The sequence below is a fragment of the Aedes aegypti genome, chromosome 3 (genome assembly GCF_002204515.2).
Source record: "Aedes aegypti strain LVP_AGWG chromosome 3, AaegL5.0 Primary Assembly, whole genome shotgun sequence".
NCBI classification, from domain to species: domain Eukaryota; kingdom Metazoa; phylum Arthropoda; class Insecta; order Diptera; family Culicidae; genus Aedes; species Aedes aegypti.
The window spans coordinates 92,933,678-92,949,422 of record NC_035109.1 but is presented as its reverse complement, the minus strand read 5'-3'; the positions used below and the strand labels follow the sequence as shown (position 1 = coordinate 92,949,422).

The 15,745-nt window shown below is 38.7% G+C and overlaps 1 protein-coding gene across 9 annotated transcripts in view; it reads right to left on the bottom strand.

Moving 5' to 3' along the window:
• Window positions 1-595: 595 nt before the first annotated feature.
• LOC5579293 overlaps window positions 596-15,745 on the bottom strand; it is a 232,944-nt gene continuing 217,794 nt past the window's right edge. For 7 of the 9 annotated variants that reach the window (XM_021855873.1, XM_021855881.1, XM_021855876.1 and 4 more), the window contains 7 exons: window positions 13,309-14,192; window positions 13,036-13,244; window positions 4,499-4,660; window positions 4,235-4,434; window positions 4,037-4,175; window positions 2,512-2,585; window positions 596-2,452 (listed from right to left, as the gene is read on the bottom strand). In XM_021855873.1, coding sequence (XP_021711565.1) covers window positions 2,554-2,585; window positions 4,037-4,175; window positions 4,235-4,434; window positions 4,499-4,660; window positions 13,036-13,244; window positions 13,309-14,192 — 1,626 coding nt within the window. In that variant the 3' untranslated portion in view covers window positions 596-2,452; window positions 2,512-2,553. The remainder of the gene's footprint in view (window positions 2,453-2,511; window positions 2,586-4,036; window positions 4,176-4,234; window positions 4,435-4,498; window positions 4,661-13,035; window positions 13,245-13,308; window positions 14,193-15,745) is intronic. The other 2 variants (XM_021855882.1, XM_021855880.1) reach the window with 2 other exon arrangements.

Genomic DNA, 15,745 nt, shown 5'->3' with positions numbered 1-15,745 from the left:
ATCTATAACATCTACTTTCACTCTCTCCTACTCTTTTACTCTCACACCGAGCAGGTAGGAGAGAGTTCTGCTGTTAGTGAGGCTAGCTGCCTGCGAAGAGGGTCAGTTTGTCTCAGTCACCATCTGATACTGACGGAGGATGGATGTGCTCCCCAAAGCACGGTCCTCCGTGAGGCGTCTTCTGGTGGCTGGACGAGTTTTTTGTGGAGGGGCTGGGAATCGAACCCATGACCTTCCGCTTATGAAGCGAAAGCGTAACCTCAAGGCTACAGACCCCCCTAATATGATGGCGAAGGATGAACCACGAGCTCGCCCAACTTCGGGCGAACACAGTACTTATTCAGAAGGTAGCGAAAGCTGGAAGGATGCGAGAGAACTGAGAATGCTAGAACTATAGGACGAACGAAACAAAGGTATTTCTCAATATTTAGAAGCGGAATAAAATTACCATAATGATTGTTTGAACTGTTTGTGTATTTACTTTTCAGTTTTTCCATATTTTTTACTCAATAATTGTTTCATTTACTTTCACATTCAATAGTTTTACGTTTTTATTTTTCCAATTTTTTACAATGTGTGTATTTTGTTCTTCATCTAAAACTTTTTTCTTTTTTTTTTCTTCTCAAACTGGCGTACGTGTTTGCACACAAAATTCGTTCATTTGCATTTGTTTCGTTTCTCCTTCTTTTCGACAATACAATCAAACCGGGGTTTCCTGTCTTTTTGAAGTATTTAATTTATGTTTTCATGTTTGCTTCCAACTCTGATCAAAGGGCTAAATTTCATCGTTCCTTTTACTTATTTGTTTGCACGGTCAACTACATCCTTCAAAGACAACATCCATTGGAAACAAGGACAATGCGTGTTCGTATAATATTTTACGTGTTTTTTTTTTTCTATTTCGGTGTGTATTTGCTTGTGGTGTGATTTTCGTCTACCGAACTTGAGTTCAAAGGTTTTCTTCTATAGTTAAGCTTTTTGTTTAGTAAATTGTGTTCGTGTGTGACCTTAGCGATTAGTATGTTTTCTGGGGCTTTACTGACTACGGCGCTTATCTGTAGATATCTAGGTGTGTCAGATGATGTGTCTACTTTCGAAAAAGCGCGCTTTTTGATAAATTAATCTCGTTTAAATGTGCATCTCGAAATTTCTTCTGTTTTCAAGGGGTATTACAGGAATGATTGAAAACACGCAGTCTTCGCAAAAACTGCTATTGACGGTTAATGAAAAGTGGAGGTGCGTGAAAGGGCTGTCGTCTTCCTAGGATGTGCAAATGGAGGTATTGGATGTGGAGTAGAAGTAGATAGAGAGAACTAGCAGACAACTTAGTGGTCGTCTGAGTTAAAAGGGTTTTTGATGGTTGTTCTGCGTACAATTGAAGGTTCCGGGTAAAATAGCACTTGTTGCTCTAAAAATCTTATTTTAGTGGGATGGGAAATGAACGCTCTTGCTTTACAAAGGGGGGCTTATATGTTTAGTATTTTGTAACGTTTGGTTTTGCCACTACTACAACTCACAGTAAAATTTGTTAATAAATTCTTGTACTTTCTACTACATGACCTAACTCTATCGTTTGCTTCAACGACTTTTCATAATTAACTTTTCAAATAGTATGTACAATTTGTTTTAATATTAAATCTTGTTTGCTATAGACATACTTGTAATTATAATTTCTGTATATACTTGCGCTGCTGCACAACTTACCAACTAAGATCACTAGATGCCACCTCGTGGTCGTACACGACATGGATCTGAATAATTTTCACGATACGCTTGTTTAACCTCTAAATTTTTAATTATAGAGACTGGGATTTTTATGTTTATTTTTCTCATTACTCTTCGATTAGGCAGCCGGGAGATGGCGCGCTTCCATTCTCTCACTGAAGAGAGAAGAAGAGACACCGAACCAGTGCAAGAGTTGATGACCATGAGACAAGGAGAGAGACTAATTTTCTTTTCTCGATTTTGCAGGAGAGATGTGCGAATTCAGGGCCTATTCGGTAAAGCAGAGCCGACTCAGAGCGATTATTAGATGTTTGAGAGTGTATGTGTGTTTGGCAAGCAAAGCATTGTTCATTGTGTGATGAATGATATGTGAGTCGAAAACGTTTCCAATCGAAGCAAATTTGAACGCTGTAGGGGTTGGCTGGTTTATCCTATTGATCTATTGTTTTCTTTTATCTACTGGTTTTTTTAACGGCTATGTGAAAGTATGGGTGAGTTAGATTTAAATTGTTGCATCTATTGTTTTTTTTTTTATGCTTGTTTTAGTTCCAGTATATCTTGTTTAGGCTATTGAGTAGTGATTGTAATAGTAAATAATTATTATCTATTTGTTTTTTTTTTGTTTCTATCAGCGGGAGCATGAGTTCTGCGGAAAGCATTCCAGGTTCGCCACGCATTTTGCAAATATGTAGTTTAATGCTACCGAGGATAAGCGGCTTTTGAAATGCTGGAATCGAGTAGGAAATTTCACGAAGTCATATTTTTACGTTTTATGCGAAATGTTACCTTTTGTAAAAAGTATTGATAAACGGATTCTTGCTTTGCTGTTTATTCCTGTTGCGCCGTATCGTTTTGAGTACCTATTGGAATATAAAAATATGTTTAAAAAAATGATTAAGATGTAGATGCATTGAAGTCACACTTCAAATGTACAAGAGCACAAATCTAAAGAGCCGAACATCCATTCAAACTGAAGACTTGATCCATTAGCCACTCGCTGGTGGTGGTGACCAATCGATCAAGTTTTAAGTTTAACCTTCCAGTCGTCGCGCGATTTGCCACCGTCAGAACCACCACGCTGGTGTTGTGAACGAAAACGCGACGACTGAAGTGTTAAATGCAGTTTCGGTTCTCCAGATTTGAATGTTTTGGTTATATGCTCTTGGGGTGGCCTCGATTCATCTTTACCCTGACGGATGTTCAGTAAAAAACTGAGAAAGATTTCAATGCCTTTTTGTAATTAAAGAAAAGAGCGCAAATTTGTTTCTCTCCAAAAGAATTGGTCTCTGGACTCCCTTAAACGGGTGACATGCTTTTTTTCGCTCGGGTGCTGTCAGCAGGCTCGATAGAAACTCCTCTGCGATGCAAAGAGGGGGCGATTTTGTCGTTTTTCTGAGGAGAAAAAAATTAACTCAAAATTTTCAACACAGATCCTCAAGCGATTCTAATGAGAGGGAAAAAATGCGAGGATTTTTTCTGGTACTCTCTCTCTCTCTTGTTGCGATGCTCACCTCTACTCATGCTTCAAAAGAACTCTTGAGCGTCCCGTCCGAAGAAGACAGTCCTCGGGGAGTTGTGATGGCAATCTTTTTTGATGGAATTTTACTCTGGTGTGTTTTGTGCTACATCTTCCTCGCTCAATTTTCGTTGCCTCTCGCTTAGCATTTTTTTTCCCTCACAAAGAGGTAAAGGCAGCACGTTGCTCTAGAGTATGTCACCGAACTCTGATGAGGTTGAGGAGAATTATCAAGCCTGGCTGTCAGTTTAATCGAAAATGGCGTTGAAACAGCAAGCACTCCGCGAGCGTGATGTACGGTTTTATGAAACGCCTCGCTATACAACACCATCAATTGTCGGGACGCGAACCCAAACACCTTCAGCATGGCTTTGCTTTGTAGCCACGTGTCTCCAAACAATATACGAATTAGAGTTGTTGCCTTGTTCTCTTTTATATAGCGTTACGTTTTTTTAGGAACTTGTATCGCCCCATTCGAATCGATAAACAACGATGAGCACGTGACCGGATGAATTTTTCTTTCTTTCGTCTTTCTATTCAAAATCTTTAGTAAATAGCAACCCCCGCATGCACAACGACAAAAAAGTGATTTATTCATCATTATTGTATGGTACAATTCATAATATAGATTCGATGCGAAACTAATCAACTTTACAATAACGACACGGGAACTGTGTTCGGAATTCATCGGAGAGTCAATCAATCATTCTGCTTAAACGATAACAATCTCAAGTGGGCACCCCACCAGAGTTGGAGGAGGCATTTAGGACCGGTTGTACTTCCGTTTCAACTTACCGGCACCGAGATCGGTCGGCGTGATCGGCCCGGCCGAGTGTGGCGTAAAGCCAGGCGGTTGAGCCATGAACTTCTGTCGGACTTCGCGGATCTTCAGCTGCAAGCTCTGTTTGCTGGGAAAGATGTCGCTGTGGGCCACCTGGATAACAGGGTCATTTGTTAGATATTTATTTTTAAATTGGCAACCCAATTGCTCACCTGAAAACTATTGGTCGCCTGGGACGTTGGGAACATCCCGTGGTCCTGAAACAGTTGCATGACCAAATTGCGGCGCTGCTCCAGAATCTTGCGGTGCCCCTTCTCTTCGGCTGAGTTGACTGACCGTGCCGAAGGTGTTTTCGGGGTTCGAGGCGAACGGTCAGTGTTGTCTGCGGCCATGTCTACGAGAGAGAAGAAACCTTCGTTCGATGAGTGATTGAGTTGTCCGAATCGTTGGGGAACAACAATGAGTGTAACGCATACCTTTGTACTGTTCCATGTTGAAGTCCGGTCCGAAGAAACGATTGCCGACGATGTACGCACTGGAAGGCGTTGCCGTTGACGAAAGCGGTGCACTGCTGTCCGAGGTGAGCTGAGCTGACGGATGATGGTGATGGTGTTGCTGCGGATGTTCGTCCTCCATAGCTGTGGATGAAATTGAGGGTTCATATAACGATTTTTAACTGGGAAAACTACTACAGACAACCAGATGTGACAGCCAGAACAATTAATAATTTGAACATACCCAAGTAATCATGCACGACTGTAAAAGTCTGCTCAACCTTTTTGAAATGCTGGCCATATAAATGAAGCAATTGGGCTTATTTGAAGCTGTATATACCCAACTAACAATTCAGAGCCACAAACAAGCATGAATGTTTAATTATTGTTCAATAATGGTAATGACAGCTGAATAAAAATGTTGCTCTATAAAGAGCTGAGGAGGTGCTTTTTTAACACAAACTTAGATCAATGTTCAACGTTATGCATTAGAATGAACAAAAGTTGAATCGCCACTTATTAAACGTTTCCAAAGATTCTCATTCGACTAGTCAATATTGTTTTACTAATGAGCTGAACAATACATGTTTCCGCCAATTAAAAAGCAAATATTCCACTAAACAAATGTATATGTATAAAAGGATATTCAGAAGACGAACTAACGTTTTACTTGCATCGCACTTCAGCTATTTCCACATGTTTAACAAAAGCATGAATAAGAGCTGAATAAGTATCTTATAAAATCCTAATTCAGCTTCGGTATATTATAAGAACAGTTGATCCAATAGAGGCCAAAATGACGATTAACAAACACATTGTTCAGTAATAAATAAGCCTTGTAAAAGCGATCACACTATAGCTAAATTTCATAAAATGGACAAAATATCCGAAATGCGTGTTGAGTTCCGAATGCATTTCAAAGCTTATAACTTATGCATTCTCAAAACTTTTTGAATAGTCGTTCAGAAAATAAACATGGTCAGCCTCCAGAAATGTAGGATTATTTTGAAAAACAAACATTTGAGCTAAGTATTCCTAGTAGGAGCGAAGTACTGACAAACAAAGCGTGATATTGACTTGATTGACATAATAGATCTGAAGACAACATCAAAATTTTGTTTGATTTTTGTATGTAGTTAATTTTAGATATCGTTTCCAGATCTTTTACATATTATATCTCTCAGGTTATTATGACTTTCTACTATCCATATTATAATTAGCTATTGCTAAGCTTTTTTCGCCTGCTCGGGATGTTGTTCCGTACAAGAAAAGTGGACATTTCTTTGACAGAATTGATTAAATAAATATCTAAAGCGAGCTACATTTAAAATGACATTTCTTCTCAACTGAATAGTGCGATCTAAGAAAAATGATTTACTTGGCCATTTCTGGAAAAAATCCCACTCGTCAAGATATTCGAACATTTTTCTATTCAGGCGCATAGTCTTCAGAACACTTCAAATGATTTAAATATATTCATAATAGGTTTATGAAAAATACAAATAATATAATAATAATATAATTAATAAATACAAACATAATTTATAAAATAAATGAATTTCAATTTAAGTTAATGAATCATTAAAATTGAAGTTTTGAACAAACTAAAAATTATTATGAAATCAAAAATAATGTTTATTTACACAAAGTGAAATCAGTCTGAAATGATTAAGGTGAAGATGCATCGAAGCCAAACCTCAAATTTTCAAGAACATAAATCTAGAGAACTAAACATCCGTTCAAGCTGAAAACTTAATCGATTGGTCACCACCAGCGTGTGACCAATTGATTAGGTTTTCAGCTCGAACCGCTGCTTAGTCTGGTTCTCTAGATTTGTGCTCTTGAAAATTTGAGGTTTGGCTTCGATGCATATTCACCTTAATCATTTCAGACTGATTTTACTTTGTGTAAATAAACATTATTTTTAACCATCATTGACATAAATGTTCTCACTGTGCGCTAAAAATAGCCGATTGAATTCAGCTTGGATCAGCACTAAACAGCAGCTGAATAATATGCTTGTTCAGTTGTTGATTAGCGTACCATGTGTTGATTAGACGATGTCGAATAGAAGCTCAAACAAGATCAATATTCAGCTATGAGAGGTTTATATTTTGCACTGGACAAATCAATCATCAATTCTAGGATGGCGCAGATGGCAAGGCATACCGCTGACGATTGGAAGGTCTCGAGTTCGAATCCAGTATCCAGGCGATTTTTAAATATGGTTGTCATATCAAGATAATTGTGTACAGTACATTTTAATTGAAGCGCCTGAAACATATTTTTTTGTTTTTTATTTGTTTATAATTATTTTTGGACCAGTCGTATAAAAGCTAAACTAAATGCTTGTAAAACGTTTTAAAAGCTGAAAAATAAAGTTGGAATTCGACGACATGCTTTAAAGTTTCTCCAAATGTGTGTGAACAACGCCTGAACAAAGGTTGGCCATGAAAATTATTAAAATGTTATTAAACATGATGCTGAATAAACTGCCATAATGGCGTTTCTTAAATGAGTGAATGTTAGTTGGGTATTCCACCATTATCGCACGCCTTTCCTTACGTCTGATACATAGGCAATCTGCTAACCAAATAGCAAGCCTCTCTGCCATAAATTACTACCCTTACCCCTTCCCGCATGAACTGGCATAGATGCAGGGGTATATCCGGTCTACTGTGGGCCAGTTTTAAATGCAACTTCAATTCCTCCCCCTTCCCCTTGGTCAGCGTTCTGACGTGGCAGGCGCCATTGATGCCTAAAAAATAGAAGATCACCAGCACTTACATACTAAGGGTGTCTGTTAGTCCCAAGCATTCATCTGGTTGGTTCCTTGTGGAAGTGCAGCTGATCTGGCGATATGTACTGGTGTAGCAACCACGGCACAGTGGTTCGATCTAGAACAAATGTCGGACAAAACCTCAAACTCTCTTTAAAATAGCTGAAATCATCTTCTTCTTCTTTCTGGCGTTACGTCCCTACTGGGACAGAGCCTGCTTCTCAGCTTAGTGTTCTTATGAGCACTTCCACAGTTATTAACTGAGAGCTTACTATGCCAATGACCATTTTTGCATGCGTATATCGTATGGCAGGTATGAAGATACTCTATGCCCTGGGAAGTCGAGAAAATTTCCAACCCGAAAAGATCCTCGACCGGTGGGATTCGAACCCACGACCCTCAGCTTGGTCTTGCTGAATAGCTGCGCGTTTACCGCTACGGCTATCTGGGCCCCTAGCTGAAATCATATATTTGACATATTTTTTGCCATATTGAACTATTATGAACTTTTATTTTCGATTTTTTCTTGTTTTGGACTGATAATTAGAATATTCAGGTTTGGACGATACATTTTTAACTTTTCCATATATTTTTGAGTAATTTTTCCATGCACAACTCCAATAGTAAAAACAACTAGACTAAAGCGCAATTTTTGACAAAACTAATTATTCATCCAAAGATATGGAAGCTCACAAAAACCATCATAAGTAAATATGTTCATCTCGTCTCATTGATCACCTTATTTATTAAATGCGCCAATTTTTAAAATTTGTAAAAAAAACTACGATGTACTCGTGATAGAAAAAACCACTCAAAAATATAAGTTGAAATTCATGTGACGTTTGGAATTAAAATGTGAAAATTTCATGAACATTTGTCCATAAATATCTCAGATCTACCCTGCCCTTATGCAAGTATCATCCATTTAATCAGTTTCAGCATGATTGTCATATCTTTAGCTTCAGTCTGTTATCATACTGTTTTAACAGCTAAAGCAAATCCACGTAGGGAATGATTTTTTCCAATTTGTTTCATTTTATCTGGAGGCTGCATGTCGCTGGAAATAGTTTCGTTCAACCATCTTAATAAGCCGAGAAAATTTGTGTTATTTTATTTAGTGACAGCTCAAATTTAAATTCAAGGTAGTTCAATATCCTAATAATATCAAATAAAGGTATAGACAATATTTAATTAACCCTCTAATACCCAACCCCGCCTTTAGACGGGGTACACTTTGGAATTTTGTGTATTTTTTCGTAGCTCGGAAATTAAAATGATTTTATTTTTGGCCTAAACCTTGACTCATAACACGCATATAAGAAAAGTTTTTTATGATTTTTTAAATTTTTTTTGTATTATTGAAAATTGTTTGAAAAATTGTATTCTTATATAACCTACAAATGCCTGGGATTCATTTAACGTATATTATAAAAAATCGTACCTTTTATATTTCTCTACGATCAACCTATCACAGAAGAAGAGCCTGATGGTATTGAAATGATGTCAAATCTGTTTTTCCGTTAACTACACGGAAAATAAAAAATGTTCCAGAAAAAAAATAAAAAAATCATATGTTCAAAAGTATAGTAAAAACTCAAATTTTTATTATTGTCAAAAATCAGTAACCAAAAGAGGCTTCAAGAAAAAATTGAAAAGGATAGGGATGTTCAAAAATAAAAATAATAAAAATCAAAAACCAAAATTCATAAATTTGCAAAGAAAAATAAATCATTGCCCAAACCGTGTTTAGAATGATTTTAGATAACGAAAAATAATATTTAGATCGAAAACAAAAATTTGGGTATTAGAGGGTTAAGGTATAATACCAAAATATTGCATACATAGGGGCCCAGAGAGCCCTAGCGGTAAACGCGCAGCTATTTAGCTAGACTAACCTGAGTATCGTGGGTTCGAATCCCACCAGTCGAAAGTCTTTTGATAAACTAAATTTGCTCGACTTGCCAGAGCATAACATATCATCGCAAAAATGGTCAATCGGCAAAGAAAGTCCTTAGTTAATAACATGTGGAAGTGGTCATAAGAGCACCTGCCTGCTTAAAAGCAGGCTTTGTCCCAGTTGGGACGTAACGCCAGAAATAAAAAGAAGAAGAAGAATATTGGAGCGAGTTTTTCGTTTCTTCTCGGGACGGGATGCAATTCATGGCTACTGCGATTGCAATGCACGTACTAGCGTATTACAGGATTATTATTATTTAATTAGAATTGCACTCCATACACCTTCAAACGCGTTGAAAGTGGTCTATCACAAGTTTTCGCAAAATAATTTGTACCCTACTTGAAAGCTCTTATTTTTAGCTTTCGAATGAACCTATTCTCATCGCGGGCATTCGTGGGCTACTAATGTCTTAGGGTACTTTTATAAAAAAATAATATGTTTTTTGAACAATTTTAACTTTAATTCGCTTTGTATGAATATAATGAAAATTTTTATTCAACTCAGGTATGCTATGTGTATATACAAACAACTTCTCTGAAGATACCATTGCGGCTTGAGCTCTCTTTAAATTCATAAATAGCTTGTGAAAAATGTATCGTAAATATTAATTTTCTTGAAAAATCATGTCCACGGTCCACTCAAGGAGCTGTATAAAATACAAACTCCAATCAATCTGCTTCAAACTTTGGATTTGAACAACAGTGTTGAGGAAGTCAGGAAAAATATTACTGTTCGGATAAAACAACTTTGATTTTTGAGGTTTTGGCCGCCCTCGGACCAATGTGCACGGGCGGCCAATCAAGCTCAAGCTCATCTCAATATGCTATTATTATGGTATTAAAACAGTCAAAAATACCTCATTGAGGAATTCGAAAGCTATTGAGGACCAATGTGGTGTAAAAAAGGTGTGGAGAAAGTCAGTGTATGTTTGTGTTAGTGCACTGTAATTTCAAAATAATATAACATCGGGTTCATTAGGACAATGCTTTGAATAAGCGCTAATCGTTTCTAATTGTAGACCAAGATACAAGTAGCATGTAAAACATTTTCAAGTAGGAAACTTGGAATAGAAGAGGTAAAACTAGATTCAAGAATCAATCATTTTAGATTGAAAATCGGCGAATATCACAACTTCTTCCAATTACGACCGATGGAGCAGTATCGAACAGGTATGGGTGTGCATAGAGTTCACGAATCGCAAGGTTTTCTTGTGCGATATTTACGCAATGAGAATATATACCGAGGTGGGGAAGAAGACATTTAGTTTGCGTGACATCCGTGTACGGTGCAAAATGTTTCACAACTACTATTGAGCGAGCTCCCATAAGAAGCCGTGTAAATTAGTGACGTAGTTATTTTTGTTTACGTTTTTTCTCTTTACTAATACTTTACCGTTGCTTCTTCTTCCACACCTTAGTATATATTCTCATTGGTATTTACGTTCCTCCTGATCGAACACGTGACGGCAATTTGATCGAACGTCATACTAGATCGATCATGTCGGTGGTCGAAATGACGTCGGCGTGTGATGAAATCATTGTCATTGGGGATTTCAACCTACCTGGTATCTCGTGGCAACCATCTTATCACGGTTTCCTTCACCCTGATCCTGACCGCTCTACGATGCACGTTGGTGCAACTAAACTACTCGACGTTCAGCCACTTTACGTCAAATTAACCACTTGACCAACGAAAACAATCGTTCCCTTGATCACTGCTTTGTAAGCGATCAGGATGTCGCTCCGACAGTTTCGATCGCCCCCTTGTCGTTAGTCAAGCTAGCAAGGCATCACCCTCTGTTAATTCTTACGTTGAACGACCGCCGTACAATCGAAATGAAAGGAATTGTTCCTGTTTCCTATGACTTTCCGAATGCTGACCATGGTGGAATTGCAGAATATTTTGCCTCCATCGATTGGTTAAACGTTCTGGATGGCCGAGATGCTGACGAGGCGGCTATGACTCTCTCAAACATAATTGGACATGTGCCCAAGAAAGCTTTCAATGGTAACAGGAAACCATGGATTACACGTGAGCTTAGTTCATTGAAAACCGCAAAAAGAGCAGCACTCAGGCATTATTGTAAGCACCGCACGATTCCGTTGCGTGATCAATATCGGAGTTTGAACGCCGAATACAAATTGCGAATTCGTGGAAGTTTTAGGCATTACCAACACGGAATCCAGCGGAACCTGCAGGCAAAGCCAAAATCTTTTTGGAGTTATGTAAGTTCTCAACGGAAGGAGTCAGGTTTCCCACTTATGGGGCAAGTGAAAAGTAAGGAGACGTTTTTCAAAAACTTTTTCTGTACTTTTTTCTTTGATCATAAAAATCAATTTCAGCATACTGCTTATATTTAATGGGAGTCAAGCTAAGAAATATACAGGACCTCATTTGTTTTAATTTAATTTTTTTTTTAAGTCTCTAGAATGTGAAGATTCCCAACTATGCGAAATCCATTACTCACTTGCCCCACGGTACCTCACTTAATTTGGATTACCGACATTAATAACATTTGGATTTGGAACAGCCGAAGTTCAGGGAAAATATGTTAATTAACTCATTACGCGTGGTATAGATGGATAAATTATCAAAAAATCCACGTGTTCGACTGGGATTTGAACACAGGACTCTTGTATGCTAGACGAGCGCTTTACCAACTAAGCTACCGAGCCACTTGGTGACCAGACAACTCAGATGGTTACAAGTTTCGAAATCAAATCCCCATAGATCACGCAGATCCTTTTCATAACCCATACCATCCATCTCATATATACTACACAAGCGAGCAGAGCGAGTGTGATTTTGTTTGCCTATCATACCTACATCGCTTCCACAACAACTGCATTGTGGAAGAGTACAGATGCGGGATGTCACTTGAATGCGAACGACACGTTGGGGGCGGTCCATTAATTGCGTAAGACAATTTTCGCGGTTTTTCAACCCCCTCCCCCCATGGTGACTTTTTGCATGAAAATTAAAAATAAATTTTATGTGCGTAAGAAATCGCAGACCCCCCCATAAACCCTTACGTAATTAATGGATAGCCCCTTGATAGCCTTCCCGCATTTGTACTCTTCCAAAATACAATTGTTGTAGAAGCGATGTAGGTATGATAGGCAAACAGTTTCAACACAAAATAAATAGAACTCGCTCTGCGCGCGTGTTAAATTACACAATGATTTCTGATACTCTCAAGTGGTCTTCTACGAAATTGCAAAACATATTGTTCGCAACCCGTTGCATAATTTGGTTTTAACAGCACTGCCCATAACTGCATGTTTGTAACATTCGACAAAAGTAGGCATTGAGTAAATGGGATACCAAGTTAGCATTATATTGCAGTATGGGAGGAAGTCAAAATTTCAAAAAATCACTAAGAATTCAAAAGTGCTTATTTGAGGCTGAAATTTTCTACAACTAATATCGCATATTGGGCGAAAAGTCAAAAAATAATTCTGATAGAAATTTCGTTGCTACTGCATTATGAGGCTCATCTATAATATCAATGTGACTGTTATGCGGTTACAATTGCTAATGTGACAAAATAACTTGGTATTTTTTTCGAACTTCCTAAAACAATCTCACAGATTTCAATAAGTTGATCGAAAGTATTTGTCATTTAATTACTCTCCCCGGTATTAACTCTAAATTGTTAAAAATGTCGAATGTGACAAACATGCAGTTATGGGCAGGTTACTGGTCGTAATTATTCAAAGAGACTTGCTGTACGATGGATATAACTTGACTGTTACGTCTGTTTGTCTGTGTCTTCCTACTTACGAGTTTTCAGTTGCTGTTGATGATGTTGCTGCTGCTGCTGTTGCAGTTGTTGTTGTTGCTGCTGTTGTTGGGCCGATTTCTTACGATAATTCTGTGTGAAAACACGTGGCGACGATGGCACAGAGATTGCACTGGGCGACTGGCAGTCCTCCGGTTTGAACTGGGGTAGCGTTTTGAACTTTTTCTCGAAGTCGACCTGTCTGAGAACACTGCACAAAAGTTGAATAATTAGTCTTTATAACCATAGAAGCAAATAAATCCAATACAACTCACTTATCCATATCGTCCGGTTTGACCTTCTTGAAGAAATTCTTCGTTTTGACTGTGGGAGAAATCTGCGGACTCTGGAAATCATCGATCGTGGCCGAGGTCGGAGTCGGCAGTGCGGATGGCATCTGGGTAGATGGCTGATGGGTGCTTCCGTTGCTGTTGTCGCTGCTATCGCCGGAATTCTGCTGCTGTTGGTGCCCGGACGAGTTACTGCTGTTGCTCATTTGCCGTCGCTGCAACGGAGCTCGGCCAAGCTGGGCCGGAGTCGGCGCTAGAATGAACTTTTTACTCTCCGGGGCATCGAAGTCATCGTCAGTCTCTTCGGATGCCGCACCGGTCGGAACTGAACCCGACATGGGATTATGCTGTTCGGATCCTGGATCCATCGGAGGCATTGCAGCCGAAGAGCAGGAATTGGGTGTGACCGGCAGGTTTCTTCCACCGGGAGATTCTGGTGGCTCCTGTTTGATGTTCACGAGCGGTGGCTGTTGGGGTTGGTGCTGTGGCTGATAGGCCTGTGGTGCGGGTGTGGAGATGAGAAGGTTCGGTATTTTTCCTTGTATCAAGTATTGTACTGGTTGGAGTGTCGCGGTTGTTGTACTTGATGATATGGCTGGCTTCAGTTGCGGTCCCTGCACCATCGAGGAGGTGGTTAGTGCGTAAGCGGTTGAAGCGGCTAGACCTGGCACGGCGGAGGAGCAGGAGGAGTTCTGGGAAGATCCCAAGGAAGAAGAGGATAGAAGGGTAGAAGACGAAGAGGTAAGAGAGACCGCCGAGGAGGAAGCAGTGGACGATGAGGAAGAAGAGATTGCAGATGATGGAGTGGCGTACAGTTTCGAGCGGTCATTGAGAGCGTACTGTTGGCTTTCGGGTAGGACGAGCGTAAACTGGAATAGAAACAGGATAGATTTTTAGGTCAATGAAGAGCGGAAAGCGGTAGAGAGAGTAATGACACTGTTAGAGTAAGCGATATGTCATTTAATCATGCAAACGAATAATGGAAGTTGGTAGGGTCGATGTACCAATAGCCGCATAGCTAAGAACAAATATTCGTATAAAATCGAAAAATAACGCTAGCGTCATTATTTTTACATCATCTGAAAGCTTTTTATCTTGGTTTTGTGGGAAAAATATGAAAACTGCGAAAATTCATATGTTTGTATTTATTATCGCTTGTGCCACTATAGGAATACATGTGCCTATAGTAGCACTATTTCTAATTTCTGTTCCTATAGTAGCACTAGCATCACGGCGTTGGCAAAATACTAATCAAAACCGTATTTTTACAAAGCTTTTATATTTTTCCTGCAAAGTGTGGATCAAAAGCTTTTGTTTGATGTAAAAGAAGTACTTAATTCATTGATTATTTCGTATAATAAAAAATAGTTTCTCTCAGTAGTGCTACTATAGGAGCAATAGGTTAACTATAGGCGCAAGGGAGCTCAAATTTTAAGCAAAACTAATTAGTTCGATCATTTTTTGAACAAAATCAAGCTGTGTATCATTGGTACTTAGATAAATAGCTCCTGATCTCCATGTCAAAAAATATTTTGAAAAGATTCATAGCAAAACGGCCGTAAAAAGCCACTAGTGCGACTATAGGGGACTGTCCACTAAGGGAACACTGACCCTATCACATGAGCTTTGTTGAAGCATTGATAAAAATGTGTTTCCTACAAACATACACTTGATAATCAGTGCATCTTATGGATTAACATTATTAGCTATAAATTGTATTGCATTAGATTGCCTTTATACGGCATATTTTTGGGGAGGAGGGGGTCATTTGGCATAACCAGAATTATATACCTGCTTTAAAATACATGTGTCTGTTTTTGATAAACAAAAATTGTTATGCCTAATGATCGTTATACCTAACCGAGTGATGCAAAGTGATCGATACCCATTTTCAGGTATCCTAATTAATCAGTGATACTTCGAACGCACGAACAGGAGGTGATTGAAAGGTAAAAGCGGCACTTCGATGAACAACTGAATGGTACTGAGATCGCAGGCAATTGGGCTTATTCTACGAGGTGAGGTGACAATAATTCTCAGTCTCGTATAGCGAGGTGATAGTACTAGACTCGAGTGAAGTGACTCGCCGTGCAAATCAAATGAGGTCTCACCTCATTCGAATCGAGTATTGTCACCTTGCTATACTGCCTATAACTGCATATTTGTAACATTCGACAAAAGTAGGCATTGAGTAAATGGAATACTAAGTATGTATTTTATTGCAGTATGGGAGGAAACTAAAATTTCAAAAAATCACTAAGAATTCAAAAGCGCTTTTTTGAGGCTGAAATTTTGCACAATTCTTATCACATATTGGGTGAATAGTCAGCAAATAATTCTGATAGAAATTTCGTTGCTACTGCATTATAAGGCTCATGCATAATCTCAATGTGACTGTTATGCGGTTACAATTGCCAATGTG